Source organism: Octopus bimaculoides, chromosome 20 (genome assembly GCF_001194135.2).
Source record: "Octopus bimaculoides isolate UCB-OBI-ISO-001 chromosome 20, ASM119413v2, whole genome shotgun sequence".
In the NCBI taxonomy this organism is placed as follows: Eukaryota; Metazoa; Mollusca; class Cephalopoda; order Octopoda; family Octopodidae; genus Octopus; species Octopus bimaculoides.
The window spans coordinates 1,038,210-1,051,184 of record NC_069000.1 but is presented as its reverse complement, the minus strand read 5'-3'; the positions used below and the strand labels follow the sequence as shown (position 1 = coordinate 1,051,184).

Sequence of the window (12,975 nt, the reverse complement as noted above, 5' to 3'; positions counted from 1 at the left end):
CCCCCCCCCCAACCACCACCACCACCTTATCGTAACCCTTCAGAACAACAATCATTATTATAGTTTGTTTTTTTAAAAATACATTTTAATTTATTTCTCGCCATTTTATTATATTTATTCTACATTCTGAAACTTTTGGAATTCGAATTACTTAGAAAGACAAAACAAAACAAAAAGTAAGTTAAATATTTACACCGCCCCTCCCCCCGCGCCATTGTATCTTTCCTGAATTACAAAAGAAGGACTTTTATCGCCAAAAAAAAGAAAACGAAACAAAATAATATTTTGAAAGAAGTATCAAAAATTTCAGTCATTTTAAATGTAGAAAAGAATATTTTTTTAATTGAAGAAAAGCATAATGAGACCCCTAAAATATCTCTTGACTATAAAAACTGTTGTCTTTTGTGAAAGATGAAAAAACGATTTATGAAATGAAATTTGATGAGAATTATGTCAACTAAATAAGGTAAGTGTTATTATATTCTTCTTTTAATTCTCTCAATTCAGTTTTTATGCCGTATTGAGAAAAAGCTTGGCCTTCCAACACAAGTGACCTTCTCCACCGATTTTCCTTCCTCGTAACTTTCTGAAAAATGAATGTTTTTTAATGAGATTTTCACAATTACTTTCCTGGTAGAGAAGATTACGATTATAGAAGTAATTTAATGTAAAAAGAAACTGGTGGGCGCTTACACGAATACCTACAAAATGAAACAAAATGAAAACTGTATGTCTGTATGCACCCACCAAGGTCTTTCTATATTGTTTATGAGTCAAACGCTTTAGTTTGACCTAAATAAGATCGATGTGGAGGGTCACTTGTGGAGGGAATGGCAAAAGTATAAAAAAAAGAAAAAGAAAACAAAATTAACGAAAAAAAAAATTCATTTTAATTACGAAATGTATGATCAGAGTAGGAAGAGGTAGGAATTTTAAAAATTTCATTTTAATTCGAATTGCAAATATTTGAGAATGTGGAATGCAACAATAAAATGATGAAAGATATTGTGAAAAGGCAAAAATGTGATGCTTCAAACGAAAATATGTGTAATCCTTCGGTAATGGTAGACGTCATTCGTCCTCAACCTTTTCCGAATCACAGAGGCGAGGCTGAAAAGGACGGTGAATAATGTCTCCTCATACTGATACTCTATAGACCAATACCGAAGGATTGCCAAATAATATTTTTTTTGTTTTGTTTTAATTTTAAAATGTGTATTAAAAAAATTTCATCTGGAAAAATCCTGGCCAAACTGGAGAAATTGCAATTTATAGGGGCAGCTATTCCGAAAGTGGTCCCTAGTCACTGTAAATGGATAACTGAAAACTAACAAGATTTGTGAAAGATGGGAAGGGCTTCCATCAAGGAACCATTATTTACACGTCAGGCCCCGGTCAAGAATCTGCAAGGGTGATGAAGAGAGGAAATCCTAAAAATAACTGGCGGTAGGATAATACAGAAGTAGAGCGAAAAAACAGGGATTGAAAAGACGACCCAGAATTGAGAGCGGTTGGAAAAAGTCGATGGCCTCTCTGTGTGTGCCCCCATAGGGAGCACGAAGGGCTTAAGTAAATAGAGCTGAAAAGGCATAGTTGACTTCGGCAGGATTTGAACTTTGGGACAGAGATAGGTGAAAGTAAATACCACAGGGTGGTTTTGTCTGACTCTCCACCCCTTTAAATGGTTACAGAACATTCGAGTGAAACAGTTTGTTATGTAAGATCAAAGTTAAACGTTTACATAACGAGTATTATTCACAAGCTGTTATGTAACTTATGTCGCTGTGTTTAACAATAACCACTTTAATGACAGCAGCAGCAGCTCCTATTATTCTACACAGCCAGGACTTATTTATAAGTTGTAGTTATATATATACACTCAGTGATGATGTATGTTAGAGTTATCTGACAACAGAAAGTATACGATATTATCAAATAGTTCACACACACACACACACACACACACACACACACACACACACACTTCATGTCTTACTTCACTGAAATTGGTTCAATTGAAGTTGATTACGTTCATATGTAGTACTCAATACAAAAAAGCAAGTGTACACTAGTTCCTTTTCTTTTTTTTTATCCAAATGGTTTACACTACAATCATTTCGACCCTCTGCCCTCCTCAGTTACTTAAGACAACCTGGTTCCTAAATAAGCGTAGTGCGAACTCTTAAATGAATAAATAAATCACACACACACACACACACATGCATATATGTTTATATATATTGTATGTACACATCCACAATATCTGTATATTATCGTCAAATGGGTTGGCTAGGTTGTTATGTCCATCTCATTTCTATTCAGAATTACTGCCCTCCTAGTTGGGTTGAGGACGACATCTTAATTAGGTTTCATTATGTTTTTTTATTTCTATGGTTGGATGCCCTTCCTCATATCAGCCACTCTCTCCACACACACACACACCTGTATGTGAAATAAAGGTATAGGCATATCTTGGTGGTTAAGAAGTTAATTTGGGAATTATACTTTACGTTTCAGAGTGTTGCTGGTGTCTTCTACTACAGCTGTACATTGATCAATACCTTTGAGTGAAATTTGTGTGTATCTGTATATATCTACTCCATATGTGGGAAATTCTGTCTGTGGGGGTGTTTGTGGAGTTGTTAGCTAACTCCTCCTACATCGTTTTATCGATTTTGATGAAACTTGACACATGACTAGAATTCATGTCTGGAAACTACGTGGCATACTCAGATTGTTTAAAAACATCGATAATAGGGCCCCTGGAAGGGATCCTTATATATATATCTAATATGTTTATTTTTAAAGCCAAGAGAAATAACCCATTCGCCCCTAGTAGGGATCCTTATATATAGCCAATGGAAATAACTCAATTTTCCTAAATTATTTGGTAAATGAGTATGCTCATTTCTTAGTATTTGGACTAATACTATTTTCACAATTTATTCAGTACAATCCTTAAACAAATAAATAGTATTTTTCTAAACAATAGATCCCTTATTTCAGTTAGTGACTTATTCACGAATATACCAACACTAGCGCCCCTGAGGATAATATTCTCTGGGAACGCACAAAAGTCCTTTTCTGGGTTATTTACTTTGAATTATTAACTCATATCTGATTATCCTGTTATTACGTAACATGCTTCACAATTTTAGCATACCTTAGTATTTCCTCCTATGTTCTATATACTCTGGGAATGCATCAAAGCACTTTTCAGGGCTACTTTATTTGAATTCTTACTATCAGGTAACTAATTTCATGTTATTACATAACTGACTTCACAATTTGGGTTTTCATAACTTATTGCGAATCCCTAAAAACAAGATCCTGTATAAGACAGTTCGGTATTCTCTGTAAATGCACAAAAACTGTTTAAGGGCTACATGCTTTGTATTGTTGTTACTGGATTAGTGAAACAATTATGAGAACTGAACCAAGGGATAAGCTCTGCTTTCCTGGGAATTACCGAGTACGTCAGCTAGTATATGTATATATATACATACAATATATACACCTATAAAAGCATATGTAACCACATGTGAATCGTTGTTGATTTTCTTCCTCTGTTTTCCTTTTTATTGGACTTTCCTCTGTTTCCGAAGAAGAGCGTTTGCTTGAAATGTTAAACCATCTTTTTTTCCTTCCCTGAGCGTCTGCTAATACTTTACATGTACCATGTCCTCATGCTGTTGTTTTTTTTTGTGTTTGTTCTTTTTTGGATTTACTATATATATATACATATATATATATATATATATATATATATATATATATATATATATATATATATACGGGCATGTGTATATCCTTGAAGAAATTGTGAAGACAACAGGCTCACATGGAATTCAACATCTCTGCTCATTATCATAACCCTATTAATGATAAAAAGGTACTTTAAAGCAACAGAATGTTCAGACTAGTGAATCCCCAGTCTGCCTCCAATATGTACAGAAGTGTGTGTGTGTGTCTATGTTGTGCCCTGACCCTAACCCTGACCTTGACCCTGACCCTGACCTCTTGAGTGAGGTGATGCTAGTGCTGGCACTCCATGTCATTCTTTGCTGTCAAAAACCTGTGGAATAAAGAAATTCCTTGCACCTTGCTTTATTGATTCCCTGATTCCATGGAGCAAACACATGATGAACAATGACTTTCTATTAATTAAAAGACCAACATCACCTTCACACTTGAGCGACTTTGGTATGCTTTATTCTTCTTTGATTACAGTGATGATGATCCAGTTTGCTATAATGGCTGCCTCACCATTCCGTCATTATTGCCACACTTCCATGCAGCCATGTTTAATTACTTATTTAAGAAATTCAACAGAAAATTTTCCTCAGCACTCAAATGTGACTCAGTTCTCTTTTTCGTTTGTCATCGGACACAGCACAGACTTAGCAGTGACATAAGGCATCTGCAATATTTCTTTTAAACTTATGTGCCATGGACTTGTACAAATGCCTGCTTCTTGGGAAACTTCATGGATAATAAGTCATGATTTTCATGGTTCCCCACAAACACTTTCACAATGTCATCATCATTTGTTAATGTAGAAAGCCATCCACACATAGAATCATCCTTAGAAGATGTCCTTCCTGCTCAAAGATTCTGGCACCTCTCAATAACATTGCACATGGTTCCAAAACTCCTCACCATAGGCTGTAAGTCTATCAATTTTTGACAAAGGGAAATATAAAAGTGATTATAATGTGACGGAAGTTGAAAGAAACTCAATGACACCAACCTAGCTGTTAATTTGTGTCTAATGAGCATATAGGTAATTAGTTAAATGGGAGTGATACATAACTATTTCTGTAAGGGCATTGATAAATTCCCTCTAAGGTGGACATAGGCGTGTTCCTGAAAATAGCAGTACGAAGATCTGTAAACATTGTTAGGGCATTAGAACACAGAATATTTGTTAATGTTGGACATGCTGTGTTAACCTTAGACATTTCTTTACTCATGAACTCCTTTGTTAACCTTGAACTCTTCTCTGCACATTTGTGCTCCAAGATATACCTAAGTCCCTGGTTCAAGAAAAACTCTCTTCATGTATTACTCAGATCACGAATAATAGCAATAATAATAATCTTTTCTACTATAGGCACAAGGCCTGAAATTTTGAGAGAGGAGGTAAGTTGATTCCGTTGACATCAAAAGGATGAAAGGCAAAGTCAACTTTGACGAAATTTGACCTTAGAATGTAAAAATGGACAAAATACTGCTAAGCATTTGGCCTGGTGTGCTAACGATTCTGCTACCTCACCATGTTGATAATAATAATAATAATAATAATATTAATAATAATAATAATATTAATAATAATAATAATAATAATATTAATAATAATAATAATAATAATAATAATAATAATAATAATTGTTTCAAAGGCCAGCAAGTTTAGGGGGAGTGGTTAGTTGACTGCATCAACCCCCAGTGCATAACTGGTACTTATTTTATTGACCCTGAAAGGATGAAAGGCAAAGTCAACCTTGGTAGCATTTGAATTCAGAATGTAAAAATGGAATGAATGAGTAAAAGTAATTAATATAATTTTCTTTTATTTGCCACAGGGGTATCAAAGTGAAAACACAACTACAATATCATCGTCTGTGCATCAGAATATTTATTGCCAAACCAAAGTAGAAATACAAATATAGATTTGTAGTTTTACAAAAAGCTCGTGTCTGTGTGTGTGTGTGTGTGTGTGTGTGTGTGTGTGTGTGTGTGTGTGTGTGTGTGTATGGTGCAAAAAATACAATAGAGTTAAAAAAAAAAAGGGGGCAAAAAAAAAGAGTGTATTAGGTTGACAATAAAGAACTGGCAAAAAAAGAAGAGCATGTCTTTTATGTTTCGAGTATTCACTCTTCTTCTGAAAAGAAGGAAGGATAGACAAGAAGAGAAAGAAATGGGAAAAGAAAATGGAGAAGGTAAACTGGATAATGTGTGTGTGTGTATATATTTATACATACACACACACATACATACATATATATATATATATATATATATATACACACCATCATCATCCTTTAACGCCTGTTTTTAGATGGTATGTATGTAAAAATATGTATGTATATATATGTGTGTGCACATACACACACAGACATCTCACAGCATGGGAGACATAATTGACTACGTTTATGAGAAAGAAAAACAATCAATTTAAATTTAGTTTTTACAACACTTTGCAACTGTGCTGCAAATATTTCATGTCATTTACATGGCAACTCTATCTGTCTTCCATGTTAGAAGATTGAGCAAAATGCCTTGTGGTGTCTTTCCCTCCCTTTATACCTGACAGCAATGCTTGAGATGACAGAGATGTTAAACTGTATAGACCTAAGTTGATGGTTGTTTGTCTGGAATAAAAGATCAGAGACGTTTTATTGTATTAGCACAAAGTCTCTATCAAAAGCTGTCGTAGAAAGTAAATTTTTCTTTCTTTTGAGAATAATAACATATTCAATATTATTTTCAAGAAAAAAACCCCTAAGAATAAAGATAATCAAATATGCAGTCTGTTCTGTGGTTGTGTGTGTGTGTCATCAATTAATACCCATTTTCTATGCTGGCATGGGTTGGACAGTTTAACAGGATCCAATGAGCCAATGTGTGTGTGTGTGTGTGTGTGTGTGTGTGTGTATACATACACATGTAGATATGTATGTGCATACATACAAATGCACAAATAGAGTTTACAAATGCAAAGTCGAATACTTTTCAAGCCTTTTATATTCCAGTCTCTCATGTTTGAGATGAGATTGCAAATTGTCTTAGTTATTCTTCTGACAAAATAGAGAAGTTTTAATGTTGTGGTATTTGATGCCTGATTGCAGAAGGCATAGTGTTACCAAGTAGAAAAAAAAAGCGGGGAGCAGATACAAAGAATTTAGTAAGACAAAACCCAAGGCACAAAAAGCCAAATAAAGGAAGAAAAAAGAAAAAGTGGAGGTTATTTTTATATGTTGTACAAAATATGTAAAGGTGGTGTGATGTACAAGAAAGGGATGCATGTGCTGGAAATGTGAGAGATTTCAGTTATGTCATGGTTAATAATTAAAAATAAATAATTGTATTGATAGCAGCCACAAGAAGAAATAGACCTTATGAATTTTATATGTCCATTTAGATTGGTTTAAGGCAACATGGATATTTTGGTGATGAAATAAAACTGAATTAATAAAGCATACATCTTAATCTTACATTATTGTGTAATGGATATTAAGAAACATCCATATATAAAATAGAGAGAGAGAGAGAGAGAGAGAGAGAGAGAGAAGGGAGTCAGGTACACAGAAGAAAATGTGATAAATTAATATACACATATACATAAATGTAATGTAATATATAGATAGATATATATATAAGTAGATAGTAGGTATGTAAACTAGTGCAGGTTCACGTACACATGTAGTTACAGAACAATCAACATGAGAATTTATAAAATACAAAGAAAATATAAAAATATATTTAAAGTTACAACTTTAAAAGAATATAAAAAGATATGAAAAAAACAAGAGAGGATAACAGAACAAAATAGCCAAGATTTCTATAACGAAATAAATGGAGTCCATCCTGTCTGACACGACCTTCAGGTTTTTGAAAGAATGTTACTAGTTCTGATGAGTTTAAATTAATTGTTCTGTAATTCGAGACCCTTTAATTTAAATATTTATATTCTAACAGTTTTACATCAGAACTTTACCCCATTACGTTATGTTCCAAAAACCAGCTTGATAAACAAATGTTATGGTATTTGCCAGTGTATAAGACATGTTTCTTTTTATTTCTAAATTTATTAAAAAACTGCCCCTGTCAACTGGTTACATCAACTCATACATAACCCACACCTGATATATGTCTTATTTAAGGACTGCATTACATTTAAGAAAGTTTCTTTTTGTTATTATTTAAGTGAAAATTCCCCAAGAAAGATGAAAGGAATGTTTCGTTAACCTTTCATATGCCTGTCAGGATTTTGCAATGAGTGGATGACACCAAAATCATAGCAGTGGTTCAGCACCCTGGTGGCAGATTGTTGTAACACAAAACATCACAATCAGTTTTGAACTAAAGCAAGATAAATTTGAAATACAATACTTATATGTAACAGTTTATTTATAGTTTCAAACTTTATTGCTGTATACTGTCACAGTATTGTATCTACTTGCACAGAAACATGCATTGCCCCCCCCCCCAGCCTAAAATGTCTTCAAATAAGTGTGCGATGAAACATTTGTTTTTCTCCACAAAATATATTTGTAAAACAGAAATGCATCTTACATGAGAGTGTGTCTTATACACCAGCGAATATCGTAATTTTGTTTGATCAATTCCTTCCAAATACTTTATTGCTTTCAAAATTAGCTCAAAAACAAATTGGACGGTGTCTTTTTTTAGGAATGGGTTAAAGAATTTCCTGATTTCTAGTTACATGTTCCATCTTTATTGTTTGAGAATCATATTGGAAAGGATTAAAAGGAACTCCCTTCAGCTTGAGTAATTTTGAAAAGATCAATAGATCAATACATGAAAATAGATGACTTTGAGCGAAAGGAAAAGTTATGAGAAAAAACTGACTTTAAAAAAATAAAAGTTGCTGATAATAATTGTAGGAATACAATGATACAAATTTGTAAGGGAAGGGCATGGTTGGCTAAACTGAAATCAGTACATGACAGACAGGTGTTTATTTTATTGACCCTGGAAAGTTGAAAAACAAAATCAACCATGGTAAGATTTGAACACCACAAGCCCAATGATAACAATGTTAAGAATTAAAATAATTTCAAATAAAACCAGAACCATTTGCAGAATGGTGGTTGCCTCTTTCACTGGCTTTAAATGGACGTTATGATGAGGGAGATGCTGTAAAGATGCTGTAAAGACGGGAGATGATGGATGAGATAAAAAAGTTGTATATAGCACCAAGTCAACCCTGATTAAACATACCTACAATGAAAGCGGTTCCAACTGTGACCATCCAGTTTTTTATTTTTCAAATTGTGCATCTGGCACTATGCAATAACAATACAACATAAAATCAATTGGTCGACAATGACACAATATTTATGTGTGTGTGTGTGTGTAACTTTTACCAGGGAAAGGTTAACAGTAACTTTGAAGTTTTGGTTTCCTCACCTTTGTCAGACAGTCTGATAGAGGTGAATCCTTTCCTTTGTAAAAATTTAATAAACATTTACTCAACTATAAAGTATTAAACAATTCTTCAGTTTAATCTTAAATGGTTTTTATATATCTCTTGACATAAAAACAAACATTATATATATATATGTATATATATATATATATATATACATATATCATGGTGATCAACCAGACTATCAGATGTTGTTCCACATCGCTGGTCACAGTGCACTTTGCATTGTTTTAGCTTTCAGATGCTGCTACCCCACAAGCTAGGTGAAGAGGCCAACATTCCGCCTGATTGGGAGGCTGGCCCTTTGCAGGGTAACTCATTTACGCCTGAGTGAACCAGAGAAATATGAGATGAATTGCTCATTCAAAAACACAATGTACCACCTAGTCCAGGAATTGAAACCACAATCTAGCTATCGTGAGTGCAACTCCCTAACTACTAGGCCACATGCCTTCACACACACAGACACACACACTTTTAACTTGAGTTAAAGACATTTCAGTAATTTAGTGTGTGTAATTTGTGTCAGAATTGAGACAAGAGTTAACGAGAGCAAAGCCATTATTATGTCAAGGTGAAGGACAATTAATTAACAAGATTGTGAAATTGATTGAAGCGACAAACGAAGAAAGACGTGAAAGTTGCAAGGTTTCAGAAAATACAAAGTGCAAATCTATAAATTTTAACAATTTGCACTTAATATTCCATAATGGAAGAAATGAAGCAACTTGTCTTTGAAGCAGAAAAACCGAAAAATACTCCCAAAACTCCGAAATAAATGGAATAATAAGGTACCGTATTTGTTGGCATAAAAGACACTTGGCCATCTTAAATGCATCCCCAATTTCGACAGCACATAGTGAGAGAAAAAACATTTAGTGTATTAAAGCATGTAGGCCCAACATTACATATAGGACCCTGGAGGATATTCTGAGACAATTTTGAGGGGAAGTAAGTGTCTTATATGCCACTAAATAAAGTAATTACTAATTAGAAAAATTAATTTTTTTTTTGTATATTTTTGATGAGATTAAAATGACAAAGCTTTACTGATGGAAAATGAAACAACTGAGCAAGACAGAAGAAGCTAAGAATGGAGGAGAAAGCCCAAATAAAATACCATCTTGGTTATCAGGAGTTTTTATAGGATTGAAAAATAGTGCAAGCAAAGAAATGGGTGAGAGACAAAGACTTGGAGGAAGCTGTTCTAGATTAGTGCTGCAGGCCGTTGACATCGGAAGTGTCTCCAAATAGTTGCAACAATTTTATAGAGAAGACCACCACAGAAGAGGGCCAGTACAACTATCATGAATATACCAATACGAGACAAGTCCTCTATATCAACATGTTCATCAACAACGCCATAGAGGGCAACCACCAGAACCAAATAAGGTGTGATAATGTAAAGAGTATGTTTCTCAAAGATAATCATGTCTGCTGAAATAATTGTTGCACCAATAAAAAGCAGGACGATAAGAATCACTGTGTCTCCATTAAAATTCCATGCATATGTCAGAGCAATGTTGAGGTTTAGGTTAGTGGCTATGGTCAGCCATGTAGCGTAACAGGCAATGCCGTTGAACATTAGGATCTGGATGAGCCAGAAGTGGAGCTTGAATTCAGATTGGGCAATGTTTTGCATTCCCTTCTTAAACGCGTACATGGCTATGCATAAGCATGCAACGGCAGTGATTGCCAATGCAAGGAGAACAAAGAAAGAAGCAACAATGAGCTTTCTGTCGAAGAGAATGAGCCAAGTGAAGTTGAGAATCAGGTTGATGCTATAAAGGACAAAAAAGATGCCAGGTGCAAATACATCGTTTTTATACAAGTAATCACCGTCCCATTTAATGAAGATAGCAGCATGGCAGTAGATGATCCAGGCAGCCATCCAGAAGTAGATTACTCCCCAGATACCAAAGGTCCATCGAGCTGGAGTGACTCCAGTCATAAACTCATTAGATACATTTGACATGGTGGACGTGTAGATACCTAGAAAGATTTAAAAAAGAAGAAACACAAATATCAGGAAAGACAAAGTAATCAACTAATGAGGAAAATATTGTTTTTATTTTTTACATGGTGAAAAATGGCCATGCTTGAGCAAAACCACAAACACATGCAGAAATAAAACCCAGTGTCTTTTTAAAGAGTAGAAGCCATATCATGATGCATTCGAAACAGATGTTAGGATATTAATTGTGCTGAGAAACTTTTGGAAGAAAACAACATTGAACAACAATTAAAAACTAAATAGAGATAAGGACTTTTGATTTATTAATTGGTTTGATCTTGAAAAGGGGGCTTTGCCAAGGCCTTCACAAGGTCAGTGACACCAATATGGTTGATGATGTTCTTAAAGTGCAATGAGGAGGGAGTTCCAGAGGGATAACATTCTGAAGAATAAGGACTGGATAGAGTGGTTAATACAAGGCTGGGTAAGAGTTACACTCATTTCAAGAAGACCCCTATTATCAAAGGCATTCTCTCTTCCTAGGAGTAGTGAACCAAGAACCATATTTTCTATGACATATATGATGTTACTTCATACCAACATACCACACACCCACACATTGCACTATTACATCTGGAGCATTGTTGAGAGAGAGGTCAATGAACACACCCATATATATATGTGTGTGTGTGTGTGTGTGTGTGTGTAGGGTGCATAAGGTATTGAGGACATTTCTTTTTTGGGTCATTGCTGCATTTTTTGCTAACGCTGTATAATCTTTGCTTCAGAAAATAATAAATGGCAGACCCTCAGCTTATTCAAGAAATGAAGAGGCATTCTGTTATTGTGGTTATAAAAGCTGAGCATAACGATTTAGAAATATCTCGATTTTTAAAAAGTTACCAGATCTTTCATCTACAAAGTTTGTAAGGAGTTGGAGATTAAAGATGGAAACATATCACCAGTATCAAAGCATAGAAAGCATTCTAAATGCTCTGAAATCATCAGATGACCTGAATTTATCCAGCAAATTCAACAGACCATTTGATTACAATCCCAGAAAGTCCATGAGGTCATTTGCAAAAGATCACCATGTGTCAGAAGGAATAGCGATAAATGTTGTCCATGAAGACATCAGATACAAGTCTTGTATGATGAGGAAAAGTCAATTTGTCCCCAAAAAGCAAAAGAAAATCACTACATCAGATCTAAAAGGCTCTTAAACAAACTGAAAAATCCAGCAAAAGAAGATTTGATTTGGTTTTTCTTAAACGAGGAAAACTTCAACCAAGAACAAAAAGTTAACAGAAGAAATAACAGATGGTTATATACAGACCCTTATTTCCTTGTGTTCCTTTCTGTTGAAGAGCATAGGCTCTAAACAAAAGATTTTCTCACCTTCCCGAGCATCAAACTAATACACCTGCTTATTGTTTATACACCTGTCTTTGTTTTTGCCACCTCACTGGCTCCCATGCCAGTGGCATGTAAAAAGCACCATTCAAACATGGTCGATGCCAGTACTGCCTGCTAGTTCACCAGTCCTCAGTCAAACTGTCCAACCCATACCAGCATGGAAAGAGGACGTTAAACGATGACAACGATGATGATGATATATATATATATATATATATATATATATGAAAGAAAGTGGCACTCAACACATTTGATAGGTGTTCCCTATCAAATTATTTAATAATAGTTTGATTTAGCTCCATGTGACTTAAAGTTTTGTGGGTTCATAGAACAAACCCATCTTATTAGATATCAAGAGAAGAGTAATGGGTTTTGAGAGAAACTCAAGAAGGCCTCTATTGGTCAACACTGCTTAATGAATTACCAGCTTATC

General features: G+C 34.5%; 1 protein-coding gene across 4 annotated transcripts in view; it reads right to left on the bottom strand.

Moving 5' to 3' along the window:
* LOC106877552 (uncharacterized) overlaps window positions 1-12,975 on the bottom strand; it is a 67,369-nt gene that overhangs the window by 6,230 nt on the left and 48,164 nt on the right. For 2 of the 4 annotated variants that reach the window (XM_052975161.1, XM_014926486.2), the window contains exon 3: window positions 5,613-11,164. The exons of the other annotated variants lie outside the window; for them this stretch is intronic. In XM_052975161.1, the coding sequence (XP_052831121.1) occupies window positions 10,380-11,164 (785 nt within the window). In that variant the 3' untranslated portion in view covers window positions 5,613-10,379. Of the gene's footprint in view, window positions 1-5,612; window positions 11,165-12,975 lie in introns of those variants that run through there. 4 annotated transcript variants of the gene reach the window in all.